The sequence below is a fragment of the Phyllobates terribilis genome, unplaced genomic scaffold (genome assembly GCF_046119375.1).
Source record: "Phyllobates terribilis strain yellow unplaced genomic scaffold, ASM4611937v1 Scaffold_5__5_contigs__length_657084704, whole genome shotgun sequence".
Taxonomy (NCBI): domain Eukaryota; kingdom Metazoa; phylum Chordata; class Amphibia; order Anura; family Dendrobatidae; genus Phyllobates; species Phyllobates terribilis.
The window spans coordinates 122,297,724-122,314,132 of NW_027362765.1; the positions used below are offsets into that span (position 1 = coordinate 122,297,724).

Consider the following 16,409-nt stretch of genomic DNA (forward strand, 5'->3'; position numbering starts at 1 on the left):
ACATCCCTGTCACTGAACGCTATGTGATATTACAGTCACATCTATAATTCATGTCCTCTGCTCATACTGCAGGGCGCTTGCTGCCGGGTGAAATTTATGAATGCAAATGCGGACAGCGGCCTGTAGTGTTCACTCCATGACTGGAGAATCGGATTGGAAATATACACTATAAGGCTCATTTTCTAACCTCTACAAACAATGTCACCAAACCCAAATGACTGTTAATGATGTCAACTCCTTCTAAAGGTGGAGAAGTCAAATATGGTAGGAGCTGGTGATAAAAATTGTCACTCGCTACACATGTGACTCAATTGTGACTCTGTTTCTCACTCGTCCACTCACTTATCGCAATAGGCTGGCGATGCACTATGCCCAACCCCACAGCCAGTCCACACATCCACACTACACTTTTTGCCGCAACCACCTGCCGTTTTACGAGGCCAGTGGGACGCCTGCCCTAAGTACACTAGTACACACACCACCGAGCTTTCCCAAGCACCAGACAAGTACAGTTCTCGCACTCTGGCATACACAAGGTAACACAAAAAGGCTATATTTTCCCTCTTTGAGGTTGTGGGTACGTTTAGAGCAGCAAACTTATTACATTTTAGATTTAATAGATGAAAAATAAGGTACAGAGCTTAAAAAGGTTACAAAAAGACTAAATAATAAAAACACATATACATAAGGCAAAAACAGTATTGAGAAAAGGGTTGAATATAGAATGTCTTATGGATTGGATCTGTGAGACATTCTCGCAGAGGAGATCGCATTGGAATACATGGACAGATCTGTAATACATGTTGCTTCTCCTTGGGTCTCACCCTGAGTTTCTCTTGATGAGATGTTATATAGGGTCTTATTCAGACCCACCCTCAATGGGGTAAGAGGAGGATGGCTAATCATATGCAAAGAAAAGCACAGTTTAAGTCCTAATTCTACTTTATGTCATTTTTTTTTCCAAAGAACCACCTACTGAAATAATATGACTGCCATGTTTCCAGGTATATTTTTACCATCCTGGCTACACCAAACATGACTGTGATATATCCATGAATCAGGATGATATTGCATTTCTGTTGTTTGCCATAGCCGAAAAGCATTGAGTTTGCAGCCACAGAAGCAATTAGGTTCATTAGGTCTTGCAGTTATTGGAAGTCCCAACTCTTAAGATCTCCTCCAATTTTATCAACTTTTCCCTATTTAAAAGTTTTATTAAAGATAATCAGAATTACATCATATAACTGTTACAAATTATACATAAAAATAGATATAACGTATACAGTCCAATGGTTAGTGTTAAGTAATAAACTCAATATAAACCCAAGAACGTGCCAAGATAAAGATGGGCTGGATATAGATCTCCCCGAGAATCTGCCTCCAGAGCTTATTTTAAATGAAGGGGGCATTACCAGTGTGAGACATGTGGATTAGGAGATCTGACTGTCAGTCATTACATGTCTCACACTGGTAATTTCCCCTTTAATTTAAAATAAGCTCTGGAGGCAGATTCTCAGGAAGATCTGTGTCCGGCCCATAGATCTTAATAGCTCATTTATATATTAAGAAAAATGAGGATTTCTCTGGAATGAGACCTCGTATTGCAGATATCAAGGTATCATTTGTTTTCAACTTCCTATGACCTGCATGCCCATATAGGATGCTTGATCCTACTGACAGATTCCCTTTAAGAGCTCTCAGGACAAAGAACCCAAGCCAGAGCCAGAAAAAAAGTGTAGAAATAGGAGAAGAAAAGTCACAAAGTAACCAAAAAAATCGGGGAAAAATTGTCTAGACCTAATTTTCCAAGAATAGACTAATAACTAGAGCGAATCCGAAGTTAAAAGTTTAGGGTTAAAACACTTACTTCTCCTGTTGCAGTGTTCAGAGTTCCTGGGTAAGCCCGTGGCAGAGAGAGAAAGATTTTTTTCCAGCTCCAAAGTTCTGGTCCTCATATATTTCAATGGGGTTCAGGTTCTGGTTCAAGTTCGGGTAAAGTCCTGGTACCCAAACTGAACTTTGGACTAAAGTTCGGGTCGGGTAGCAGAACCCGAACTTCCATGGGTCCCTACTAATGACAACTGAGTTTATGATTGCGCCCAGAAAGTATTCACATGTCTTCTGAGTATTGGATCCAAGGGGACCATTAATCCACTTTTCATCCAAATTTTCCCACTTTTCTTCTGCTTCAATACTAATCAATAGTAGTATTTACTACTGACTTTTTTATGACATAGTACCAGAAAAATACCCTTAGATACAATGTTTCCTCCTATTAAACAGCGCCTCATGCACTAAGCAGCGTGACCTTTCAACTAAGGTCCCAGTCTTATCAACAATAACATATCCACGGTCACAGACTTGAGACTCTGGAACTCTCTGGGAGAGGAAGTGGTGATGTCCAACTCAATTAACGAGTTCAAGAGAGGCCTGGACGCCTTTCTTGAGAACAATAAAATTACATTTTATGCTTAGTGATAGTTAATTAATCCAGGGATTTAATCTGACTGCCAGATTGGAGTCGGGAAGTGAATTTTTCCTCAATGATGTAAATTGGCCTATACCGCATGGGTTTTTTTTGCCTTCCCCTGGATCAACGCTGCGGAATAGCTGCAGTGCACAAGAAATAGGCTGAACTGGGTGGACGCTTGTCTTTTTTTGGCCTTATAAACTATGTAACTATGTAACTATGTAAGTTCTTGTACCCCCTTTTTGCCAAGCTTTCTGACACTGTGCAGATTTGTCTACTTTATAGAGACAATGCAAAGGAGCCATTCCCGCAGGTGGTAAGTGCAAATTTATTGATCTGTCCTGGCTTTCACTATATGTGCAGCTGGCGCTTTCAAATTACAGTTTTAATAAGACACATTGTTCACCTTCACATCGGAAAGGTCATTTTTATGCATAAATACCAGCACAATAAAAGATTAATATGTAGAAATGTCACTCGTATAATGGAGACATCTGAAATGATCCATCACGCTCTTAATTATAAGGATGTTAGGACATCAAGAAGCTGGTGAGCATCTTACTCTTTACTCAAGCGTCGAGCGCATTCATGTATATTATCAGTGTCATGCGCATCTTTATTAGGTTGCAGTTAAGTCGTCCACTGACGGAAGAAAATATTGGTGGCAGTCTTTAAATTTAGACAAAGACTAATTACTAGTGTTGAGCATTCCGATACTGAAATATCGGGTATCGACCGATATTCGCGGTATCGGAGTTCCGATACTGAGTTCTGATACTTTTAGAATATCGAATACCGGAATCAGAAGTTCCCATAATGCCTGCGCTCTGCAGTGTCTCTGAAGGATGACAAGCTGGATGGCAGCGCTCAGCTTACTGTACTGGTCATTTAGTGTTAAAGGATTTATTAAAAAAAATAATAGTGTTTTCATGCACCGTCTCTTTAAAAAAGCCTGCTGGCAATTCAGCAGCGGCATACACCGGTTCCCGACAATTTACAACAGAAAGAATAGAGCATCACACATAGATTAGATAGATAGAAACATGTCAGTCACATATATAAGAAGTACAGTGACAGTGTTGCATACTGTACTTGTCATTTAGTGTAAAGGATTTATTTAAAAAAATAATAATGTTTTCATGCATCGTCTCTTTAAAAAAGCCGGCCGGCAATTCAGCAGCGGTACCCGACAATTTAGAATAGAAAGAATAGAGCATCACACATAGATTAGATAGATAGAAACATGTCAGTCACATATATAAGAAGTACAGTGATAGTGTTGATTACTGTACTTGTCATTTAGTGTTAAAATAAAGGATTTATTTTAAAAAAAATTGGCGTGGGGTTCCCCGTAATTTTAGGCTCTAGCGGAGGTTAAGCAGATGGCTGGGGCTGATGTTTGAAGCCTGGGAAGGGGGTAATACCCACAGAGCTTCCCAGGCTACTAATATCAGCCCCCAGCTGAATACCTAGCCTTTACTAGCTATTAAAATGGGGGACCCCCCCAAAAAAATGACGTGGGGTCCCCCCTATTTTAATAGCTAGCAAAGGCTAGGCAGACAGCTGGGGGCTGATATTAATAGCCCAGGAAGGGTGCCATGAATATTGGCCCCCTCACAGGCTAGAAACACCAGTCGTCAGCCACCCCAGAAATGGCGCATCCATAGGATGCGCCAATTCTGGCACTTAGCCTCGCTCTTCCCACTGCCCTGTAGCGGTGGCAGTGGGGTAATAGGGCTGGGGTTGATGTCAGCTTATAATGCCAGCTGACATCAAGCCCAGGTTAGTAATGGAGAGGCGTCTATAAGACACCCCCATTACTAACCCCATAGTCAAAGTTAAAAAAAACAACACAAACACCCAGAATAAAGTCCTTTAATTGAAATAAACACACAATTTTTTAATGTTCTAAATTAAACCATATTTACCATCACGCCCATTCCAGCTGAAGCCAATGTCTTCTGTAATAAAAGTAAAATAATAAAGCAACATCATCCTTACCTTTCCATGGTTCCCACAACAGCTTCAGCTCTGTTACATTGATATGACAGGCTGGATTGCAACAGAACGCTGCCATCCAGCTTGCCATGCCGCAGAGACTGAGAAGCGCAGGCATGCTTGCGCTCCTCAGTGTCTCGCTGTGACGGCATCCAGATGAGCCGAGGTCATGTCTAATGAACTCAGCTCACCTCATGCACGTCACTGACAGCGTGGGAAAATTCTCCTGCGCTCAGCGCTTCAGCAGGAGAATTCTCTCACACTCACTGCAAGCGCAGGAGAATTTTCCCACTCTGTCAGTGACGTGCATGAGGTGAGCTCATGTTCAATGAACTCAGCTCACCTCATGCACGTCACTGACAGCGTGGGAAAATTCTCCTGCGCTCAGCGCTTGAGCAGGAGAATTTTCCCACGCTGTCAGTGACGTGCATGAGGTGAGCTCATGTCCATGGAACTCAGCTCACCTCATGCACGTCACTGACAGCATGGGAAAATTCTCCTGCGCTCAGCGCTTGAGCAGGAGAATTTTCCCACGCTGTCAGTGACGTGCATGAGGTGAGCTCATGTCCATGGAACTCAGCTCACCTCATGCACGTCACTGACAGCATGGGAAAATTCTCCTGCGCTCAGCGCTTGAGCAGGAGAATTTTCCCACGCTGTCAGTGACGTGCATGAGGTGAGCTGAGTTCATTGGACATGAACTCGGCTCATCTGGATGCCGTCACAGCGAGACACTGAGGAGCGCAAGCATGCCTGCGCTTCTCAGTCTCTGCGGCATGGCAAGCTGGATGGCAGCTTTCGGCTGCGATCCAGCCTGTCATGTGAATGTAGCAGAGCTGGAGCCGTCGTGGGAACCATGGAAAGGTACGGATGAGGTTGCTTTATTATTTTACTTTTATTGCAGGAGATCGTTGGCTTCAGCTGGAATGGGCGTGATGGTAAGTATGGTTTAATTTAGAACAATAAAGAGTTGTGTCTTTATTTCAATTAAAGGACTTTATTCTGGGTGTTTGTGTTTTTTTTTTTAACTTTGACTATGGGGTTAGTAATGTGTGTGTCTTATAGACGCCTCTCCATTACTAACCTGGGCTTGATGTCAGCTGGCATTATAAGCTGACATCAACCCCAGCCCTATTACCCCACTGCCACCGCTACAGGGCAGTGGGAAGAGCGAGGCTAAGTGCCAGAATTGGCACATCCTATGGATGCGCCATTTCTGGGGCGGCTGACGGCTGGTGTTTCTAGCCTGGGAGGGGGCCAATATTCATGGCACCCTTCCTGGGTTATTAATATCAGCCCCCAGCTGTCTGCCTAGCCTTTGCTAGCTATTAAAATAGGGGAGACCCCACGTCATTTTTTGGGGGTCCCCCATTTTAATAGCTAGTAAAGGCTAGGTATTCAGCTGGGGGCTGATATTAGTAGCCTGGGAAGCTCCGTGGGTATTAACCCCTTCCCAGGCTTCAAACATCTGCCCCAGCTGTCTGCTTAACCTACGCTAGAGACTAAAATTACGGGGAACCCCACGCCAATTTTTTTTTTTAATAAATCCTTTATTTTAACACTAAATGACAAGTACAGTAATCAGCACTGTCACTGTACTTCTTATATATGTGACTGACATGTTTCTATCTATCTAATCTATGTGTGATTCTCTATTCATTCTATTCTAAATTGTCGGGTACCGCTGCTGAATTGCCGGCCGGCTTTTTTAAAGAGACGGTGCATGAAAACACTGTTATTTTTTTTAATAAATCCTTTACACTAAATGACAAGTACAATAAGCAACACTGTCACTGTACTTCATATATATGTGACTGACATGTTTCTATCTATCTAATCTATGTGTGATGTTCTATTCTTTCTGTTCTAAATTGTCGGGTACCGGTGTATGCCGCTGCTGAATTGCCGGCTTTTCATGTCATTCTACATTATTCTTAGTTGTTTTCCTTCATGTAACATAGTAACATAGTTTTTAAGGTTGAAGGAAGACTAAGTCCATCTAGTTCAACCCATAGCCTAACATGTTGATCCAGAGGAAGGCAAAAAAAAACCATGTGGCAAACACTAAGCTCCACATTGGGGAAAAAAATTCCTTCCCAACTCCATACGACAATCAGACCAGTTCCCTGGATCAACGCCCTATCAAGGAATCTAGTATATATAACCTGTAATATTATACTTTTCAAGAAAGGCATCCAGGCCCTTCTTAAATTTTAACAGTGAATCACTCATTACAACATCATGCGGCAGAGAGTTCCATAGTCTCACTGCTCTTACAGTAAAGAATCGTCGTCTATGATTATGATTAAACCTTCTTTCCTCCAGACGTAGAAGATGCCCCCTTGTCCCAGTCTCAGGCCTCAGAGTAAAAAGATCAGTAGAAAGGTCTTTGTACTGTCCCCTCATATACTTGTACATAGCAATACGATCACCCCTAAGCCTTCTTTTTTCCACATTAAATAACCCCAAGTGTAATAACCTGTCTTGGTATTGCAGACCCCCCAGTCCTCTAATAACCTTGGTCGCTCTTCTCTGCACCCTCTCTAGTTCAGCTATGTCTTTCTTATACACCGGAGACCAGAACTGTACACAGTATTCTAAGTGTGGTCGCACTAATGACTTGTATAGAGGTAAAATTATGTTCTCCTCATGAGCATCTATGCCTCTTTTAATGCATCCCATTATTTTATTTGCCTTTGCAGCAGCTGCCTGACACTGGCCACTAAACGTGAGCTTGTCGTCCACCAATACACCCAGGTCTTTTTCAGTTACAGTTTTTCCCAGTGTTTTACAATTAAGCATATAATTATACATTTTATTTCCTCTGCCCAAGTGCATTACCTTACATTTATCCCCATTAAAGCTCATTTGCCATTTATCAGCCCAAGCTTCTAGTTTACATAGATCCTACTGTAATATAAAATTGTCCTCCTCTGTATTGAGTACCCTGCAGACTTTAATGTCATCTGCAAATATTGAAATATTACTCTGTATGCCCCCTACAAGGTCATTAATAAATATGTTAAAAAGAAGGGGGCCCAATACTGACCCCTGTGGTACCCCACTGTTAACTGAGACCCAGTCTGAGTGTTTTCCATTAATAACCACCCTTTGTTTCCTATAACTGAGCCAGTTCTTAACCCACATACATATATTTTCCCCTATCCCCATTGTTCTCATTTTATGTATCAACCTTTTGTGTGGAACCGTATCAAAAGCTTTTGAAAAGTCCATATACACAACATCCACTGCATTTCCTTGGTCCAGTCCAGAACTTGCCTCCTCATAAAAACTGATCAGATTAGTTTGACAGGAGCGGTCCCTTGTAAACCCATGTTGATATTGGGTCATGAGGTTATTCTTCTTCAGATACTCTATTATAGCATCTCTTAGGAAACCCTCAAGGATTTTACCCACAGTAGAGGTTAAGCTTACCGGCCTATAATTTCCAAGTTCAGTTTTTGTCCCCTTTTTGAATATTGGCATCACATTTGCTATTCGCCAGTCCTGTGGTACAGACCCTGTTATTATGGAATCTTTAAAGATTAAAAATAATGGTCTATCTATGACGTTACTTAATTCCTGCAGTACTCGCGGGTGTATCCCATCCGGGCCCGGGGATTTGTCAACTTTAGTGATTTTTAGACGCCGCAGTACTTCCTGCTGGGTTAAGCAAGTGACATTTAATGGAGAATTTTTGTTATCACTAATCATGTTTTCTGTCATGCGATTTTCTTGTGTAAATACAGTTGAAAAAAATTCATTTAGCATATTGGCTTTTTCCTCATCCTCATCCACCATTTCACCCAGACTATTTTTAAGGGGGCCAACACTATCATTTTTTAGTTTTTTACTATTTATGTAGTTAAAGAATATTTTGGGGTTATTTTTACTTTCTCTGGCAATGATTCTCTCTGCCTCAATCTTTGCTGCCTTGATTTGTTTTCTGCATAATTTATTTAATTTTCTATATTTATTTAATGCCTCATCACTACCTACTTGCTTTAGTTCTCTAAATGCTTTCTTTTTGTCACTTATTGCGCCCCTTACAGCTCTATTTAGCCATAGTGGTTTCCTCCTATTTCTAGCATGTTTATTCCCAAAGGGTATATATTGTGCACAGGTCCTATTCAGAATGTTTATAAATGTCTCCCATTTGCTTTGTGTAGTTTTATGTCTCAGGATATCGTCCCAGTTTATTGCACTAAGATCATCTCCCAACCGTTGGAAATTAGTCTTCCTGAAGTTTAGTGTCCTTGTAACCCCTCTACTACACATCTTATTAAAGGTTACATGAAAACGTATTATTTTGTGATCACTATTACCCAAGTGACCCCCAACTCGTATATTTGATATGCGGTCTGGCCTATTGGTTAATATTAGGTCTAGCCGTGCCCCCCTTCTTGTTGGGTCCTGAACCAGTTGTGAAAGGTAATTGTCTCTCATAGTTGTCAAAAACCTATTACCTTTGCTTGAACTACATGTTTCTGTCCCCCAATGTATTTCAGGGTAGTTGAAGTCTCCCATAATAATGACTTCTCCTTGAGTCGCTGCTTCATCTATTTGCTTTACGAGGATATTCTCCGCTACTTCCATTATTTTTGGAGACTTATAACAAACCCCTATCAGTAATTTATTATTTTTTTCCCCTCCCCTTATCTCCACCCACAGGGACTCTACATTTTCATTAGATTCACATATATCCTCCCGCAAGACAGGTTTTAAGGATGATTTTACATATAAACACCCCCCCCCCCCTCGCTTGTTTGTACGGTCATTTCTGAACAGACTATAGCCCTGTAAATTAACTGCCCAGTCATGGCTCTCATCAAGCCACGTCTCAGATATCCCTACCATGTCATAATTATTTTCCAACAAAATTAATTCTAATTCCTCCATTTTGTTGGTGAGGCTTCTGGCATTAGTGTACATGCATTTTTTGTATCTCTCTGTACCTCTATTCCTTCTTACTTTATTGACTGTTCTAACCCCACCCCCATTTTTTTTATTTGTGCCCAGGTCACTATCTGCACTATCTTCCCCACCTATAAAATGAATACCCTCCCCCCCAATCCCTAGTTTAAACACTCCTCCAACCTTCTAGTCATTTTCTCCCCCAGCACAACTGCACCCTCCCCATTAAGGTGCAGCCGGTCCCTAGCGTAGAGTCTGTAGCCAACTGAGAAGTCGGCCCAGTTCTCCAGAAACCCAAATCCCTCCTTCCTACACCAGTTCTTGAGCCACTTATTTATCTCCTTGTAGAATTAGCCTACAAGGAAAGAAAGGGTTTATTTTTATTCCGATATTTGTGTCCCATTGACTTGCATTGGTTTCCGGTATCGGAATCGGCGATATCCGATACTTTTTGGGTATCGGTCCGATCCAATATTTCCCGATATCGGAAGGTATCGCTCAACACTACTAATTACCTGACTTAAGAGGTCCACTATGCACCATGAATATCTATAGCATCTCCAGAGAGAATTGGTGAACCAGTTGGGAGTTTATCTTCTTTTGCAGAAAGTAGAAAATCCAAGCTATTCTCTGTCGCCATCCTAAGGAGATAAGAAATATGTTTTAAAGGGAATCTGTCAGTAGGATCGACACTTCTAAGCCGTCTATACAAATGGGCATATACGTCATAGAAAGTTGAATAAAATGATATCTTGATATCTGCGATACGATGTCTTATTCCAGAGAAATTATAATTATCCCTAATATGTAAATAAGCTATTAAGATCTCTGGGGACAGAAACAGAGATCTCCCTGAGAATCTGCCTCCAGAGCTTATTTTAAATTAATGGGGAAATTACCAATGTGAGACATGTAATGACTGACAGTCTGCTCTCCTGATCTACATGACTCACACTGGTAATAATTGCCCCTTTCATTTAAAATAAGCTCTGGAGGCATATTCTCAGGGAGATCTATGTCCGGCCCATAGATCGTAACAGCTCATTTGTATATTAAGAGAAACATGGATTTCTATGGAATAAGACATCGGATCACAGATATCAAGGTTCCATTTTATTCTGGTGCCTATGGTCTACATGCCCATATAGGCTTAGGAGAGTTGATCCTACCGACAGATTCCCTTTCAGCATTTAGAGGTGTTTTTATTGATTTATTTTTTATTTTTTGCATCGCTCTTAATGCTATATGCATTTATTAATGCTGCTAAAGATCCCTGTGTAAATATCTCATTAATGGGATTTTTTTTCCGTCGTTTATTTCCTTTCTTTTTTAGCTTTGATTTTTGCTGGTTTATAAAAACAAAGACATCAGGTGGTGATAAAAGCATCTTGTCTGCAATCGCACTGCCGGATCCGGGCAAGAGGTGGGGGAAAGACAACAGTCTCTGGGGAAATAAGATCTTATTAAGCCAGTATCATTGTAGAGCTCTCTCCCTGCTGTGATCAACACAACACATACAGAGGACCAAGATGAGACGCCGATAAAATCCATCGTTCACTGCCTCTTGTAGAGCAAATGCTTCTTTTATACTAGTAAATTGCCCGGGCAGATCAAGCCCTGGCAAACATGTCCCTATGCTTACTATTCTGCCAGCTGTCGTTGGTGACAGTCGCCTCCTGCTTTCTTAGTGCTGACTTTATTCTCACATTCTCAAAGGGGTTTTACATTCTGCTAACGGGGAGTGTTATTAAAGTTATATTTCACAAGCGTACGTCAGTAGCTTTGCCTTTTTTAGAGAGAAAAAATGAAATAAGTGAAGATTAATCACCTTGGAATTAGTGTCTGGATTTAGCTGCCTGTGATATGCACTTGGCTATTGGCAGATGAGTCGCCAAGTGAGGAACTGGATTCCAAATTCATTTACATGCACTGATGAGTTCAAATAAGGATGGTGTGGTTCTTTCTGAAAGATTTAGACTTTAAAAGTGTTTCGTATTTTATGTTTGGTGGAATACTGTTAAAGAAGAGCATATCTGCCCTTATAGGGGTTGTCCGATCTTAGGCTATGTGCACACTGCACTTTGTGAGACTTCTCCGGTGCAGGCACCACGAGCGGGCGGTCATCAAACTGCAAGTATGTGATTTATATACAGTACAGACCAAAAGTTTGGACACACCTTCTCATTTAAAGATTTTTCTGTATTTTCATGACTATAAAAATTGTACATTCACACTGAAGGCATCAAAACTATGAATTAACACATGTGGAATTATATACTTAACAAAAAAGTGTGAAACAACTGAAAATATGTCTTATATTCTAGGTTCTTCAAAGTAGCCACCTTTTGCTTTGATGAGTGCTTTGCACACTCTTGGCATTCTCTTGATGAGCTTCAAGAGGTAGTCACCGGAAATGGTTTTCACCTCACAGGTGTGCCCTTTCAGGTTTAATAAGTGGGATTTCTTGCCTTATAAATGGGGTTGGGACCATCAGTTGTGTTGTGCAGAAGTCTGGTGGATACACAGCTGATAGTCCTACTGAATAGACTGTTAGAATTTGTATTATGGCAAGAAAAAAGCAGGTAAGTAAAGAAAAACGATTGGCCATCATTACTTTAAGAAATGAAGGTCAGTCAGTGCGAAAAATTGGGCAAACTTTGAAAGTGTCCCCAAGTACAGTTGCAAAAACCATCAAGCGCTACAAAGAAACTGGCTCACATGAGGACCGCCCCAGGAAAGGAAGACCAAGAGTCACCTCTGCTTCTGAGGATAAGTTTATCAGAGTAACCAGCCTCAGAAATCGCAGGTTAACAGCAGCTCAGATTAGAGACCAGGTCAATGCCACACAGAGTTCAAGCAGCAGACACATCTCTTCAACAACTGTTAAGAGGAGACTTTGTGCAGCAGGCCTTCATGGTAAAATAGCTGCTAGGAAACCACTGCTAAGGACAGGCAACAAGCAGAAGAGACTTGTTTGGGCTAAAGAACACAAGGAATGAACATTAGACCAGTAGAAATCTGTGCTTTGGTCTGATGAGTCCAAATTTGAGATCTTTGGTTCCAACCACCGTGTCTTTGTGCGACGCAGAAAAGGTGAACGGATGGACTCTACATGCCTGGTTCCCACTGTGAAGCATGGAGGAGGAGGTGTGATGGTGTGGGGGTGCTTTGCTGGTGACACTGTTGGGGATTTATTCAAAATTGAAGGCATACTGAACCAGCATGGCTACCACAGCATCTTGCAGCGGCATGCTATTCCATCCAGTTTGCGTTTAGTTGGACCATCATTTAATTTTCAACAGGTCAATGACCCCAAACACACCTCCAGGCTGTGTAAGGGCTATTTGACCAAGAAGGAGAGTGATGGGGTGCTACGTCAGATGACCTGGCCTCCACAGTCACCAGACCTGAACCCAATCGAGATGGTTTGGGGTGAGCTGGACCGCAGAGTGAAGGCAAAAGGGCCAACAAGTGCAAAGCATCTCTGGGAACTCCTTCAAGGTTGTTGGAAGACCATTTCCAGTGACTACCTCTTGAAACTCATCAAGAGAATGCCAAGAGTGTGCAAAGCAGTCATCAAAGCAAAAGGTGGCTACTTTGAAGAACCTAGAATATAAGACATATTTTCAGTTGTTTCACACTTTTTTGTTAAGTATATAATTCCACGTGTGTTAATTCATAGTTTTGATGCCTTCAGTGTGAATGTACAATTTTCATAGTTATGAAAATACAGAAAAATCTTTAAATGAGAAGGTGTGTCCAAACTTTTGGTCTGTACTGTACTTCCGGCCACATTCCGACTAAACTGTGTCCGGCCTCACTCAATACATTTGCATTGAGCGTGACCACGGCACATCACACACAATGGCTAAATGAAATAATACTGTTTACGAAAAAAATTATAATTATAAATACATACAAAACAATACGAAACATAAAAGATATCAAGAGATGTTAATGTACACAACAATAACATCAAGAACAATAACAATAAGAACAAAAATGTATTATACTTAACCTCCATATCTGAAAGACCCCTGTACTGCAGACCCAGATTGACACGAGCGTAGTCTTTGCATCTTGAAGTTTCATGTGGACTCAACTGTTCTTTGTCTAATCCTAACTTTTATAACCCCCGAGCCCACCTTCCCCTGATAATTAGGCAGCAATGTGGTCTGATGTCTAGCATTCCCTGGTACCTCCCTTACCAAAGCTGGCACTCAAAATATTTAAGTGGTAGAATCAAACTAAACCATTAAAATAAACCTTTCCAATACAGAGTCCTTCAAAGCTCCTTAAGGGCACCCATACACATTCAAATAGATTTGAGGAAAATGAATGATTTCAACCAAAACGATTGGGTTAAAGCTTAGGGACTAGTGATCATTTTACCCACTAATCATAGATGGTCCTTGTTTGAAATGAAGTCGGCAGTGTTAAATTCTTTGGCGGACGAAAGTTCATTCCCAGACTGATTAGTTCCCTCATCAATCGGTCTCGTTGAACTTGAATTGCCAGATTGAATGACCATAATAGGCAATATCGACTGAAATGTGTGTGACTGTGTCAGTCTTATGATCTTTGTTAATTGATCGTTCGACCAGTAACACACTTTAATCTAATGTGTATAGGAGCCTTAAGACCAAGCCACAAACTTCTGAAGTAGAAGAGAGAAGTCCTTTCTCCAAAACAAGCTTTCCTTTGATTAGGCATTAGATATAAGATGTCTGATATAGACTAATATAGTGATATATTTGCACCCATTGAATGACTCTTTGAAGGGTCGGTCACGGGTTAGAAGATTTCCACCTTGAACTGGGCCATTCCTGACAAATGACAGGTCATGAGGTTTTTTTCTATAGCACTTTTGAGTATGATGGTAGGAGATGAACCTCTGTTGTGCTCCCCAATGACACATCAGCATTTCATTTATTGTGCTCCCCTTTTCCCCAGCCGAGAACATTGCACAAATTCCCTGTCTGTCCTGTAGACCATTTCCTTTCAAGCTAAATCTTTCAGTGATGGAACTTTCCTTCTTTGGTTCTTTTTTTCCATTGTAAAACATCAATATTTCATTGGATAATGCGATTGTAAGTGAAGGACAGAATCACTTGTGGTCGAGTAGGTGGGAGCTAATTTTTAAGATGGGAGCAGCTATTTTTTTTACTATGATGTTGTGGAATAATTGAGAAGATCTAATTCATTTCCAGACTAGGTTTCCTTACAACGTGGAGGATTAGGTAATCATCCTCCAGTCACAAGTCACAATAATAGAGCAGAGATTGCTGAAAATATACAGGTATGGGGGGAAAAAACACAGACACTGCAATAACAGTAGAAATCAATAGGTATAAACTGATGTAATATTTCTAAGGCAGCAAATTACAGAGATACTCTGGATACATTGTGTTTGTGCGGCAGAGGACGATTGAACCTGTAATTTTCCTGTGCCCATTGTGAGAGGATTATTAGCAATTTGCATGTAACTAGGCAGTTTTATCGCTCTTCCTTCTCTGGCATGTCTTCTATAACACTGTGTCTTCTTTCCCTACAGATATTGAGTGCATGGTGCAGCTTCCTGATCCAGAACATTATTGGGAACCAGTCTTTGGTACTTGTGTTTTCCTTTTTTCTTTTGTAATACCTGTTCTCATCATCACCATCTGCTACAGTTTGATGATCAGAAGGTTGAAAAAAGTCAGAGTTTTGTCTGGGTCAAGAGAGAAGGACCGAAACCTTCGTCGAATTACACGGCTGGTCCTAGTGGTTGTAGCTGTGTTCATTATTTGTTGGACCCCCATTCAGATTTATGTGCTGGTGCAGAGCCTTGGAGCTAAGCCCAACAGTGACGTCAAGGTGGCCATACTTCATTTTTGCATCGCTTTAGGCTATATCAACAGCAGTCTCAACCCTGTTCTCTATGCCTTCTTAGATGAGAACTTCAAAGCATGCTTCAAGAAATTTTGCTTCCCCTCGGCTTTCCGTACCGAGCTGCAAATGTCCAACCGCATGTGCAGCATTGCCAAAGATGTTGCCTACGCCTGCAAGAACTCAGATGGACCGAATAATCCGGCATGACTAGGCATGGAACTGCCCATGTTGGGCGGGGAAGGAGACCAAGTGGGGACTAATCCACAAGCAGAACTAACACAAATCACTGCTTTGTGACCAAGATGATGGAGGTGTACTGAGAAAACACCTCCGTTTGGATGAAATCATGTATACAATGGAAATACAGTGGAAATCCATTGGTTGTTTAATATAGGACTCGCCAACTTCTCATAAGAACAGAAGAGAGACACTTCAACTAGGGTTCTGCCGACTTAACTCTCACTGCTATAGAAACCCAAAATGAGGGCAATATCTTCTTCAGCAGAATTTCACCCTCCTTGTTGAAATTAAAATCCTCTTTAATTCTCTTTAACTATAGTCTGTACAAGAATCAAAGATTTTTTAAGAGTCCTAAGTTAATTTGCTCCAGAGGAGCAGAAATCGCCTTTTGGGGATTTGTTCCCCTCCACCTCACATATGTACAGCTTATAATTTCCTTATCTGTGTATGTGTACATACATTGTTATGTATTACAATTATATATTGCACATGCACCAGGTATATTGTCTGAAGCTGGAAGATATTCATTTTGAGATAAATGACCAAAACCGTAATGGTCTTATGTCCTACCGCAGTCATTTTTCCATGCAGATGGACTTCTCTTCCAGAATTGTCTCATTAAATTCATACAGACACCTAAGAATCAGCTATGATGTGTTCTGGACAGAAAAATAAAGCTATGTCCATGAAGTATCTTTACCATCATTCAGAAGCTCCATTTTTGAAGACATCAGAGACATGAGAGATATCAGATTTCATTATTGTGGTCAATGTCCTGTATGACTTCTCCACAAATTGGTGATATTGCATCTTGCTAAGTGTAACTTCTCTTAAAATGTTTAGACTGATCGAAAGTTGGAATTCCCTATATCAAGCTGTTCTTTCTGATGTTTCAGAAATTGAAAAACCGGTCATG

General features: G+C 41.0%; 1 protein-coding gene across 1 annotated transcript in view; it reads left to right on the forward strand.

Annotated features, from left to right (window-relative positions):
- OPRL1 (opioid related nociceptin receptor 1) overlaps positions 1 to 16,196 on the forward strand; it is a 133,779-nt gene extending 117,583 nt beyond the window's left edge. The window contains exon 4 of the mRNA XM_073682902.1: positions 14,937 to 16,196. Coding sequence (XP_073539003.1) covers positions 14,937 to 15,460 — 524 coding nt within the window. The 3' untranslated portion in view covers positions 15,461 to 16,196. The remainder of the gene's footprint in view (positions 1 to 14,936) is intronic.
- Positions 16,197 to 16,409: the final 213 nt, after the last annotated feature.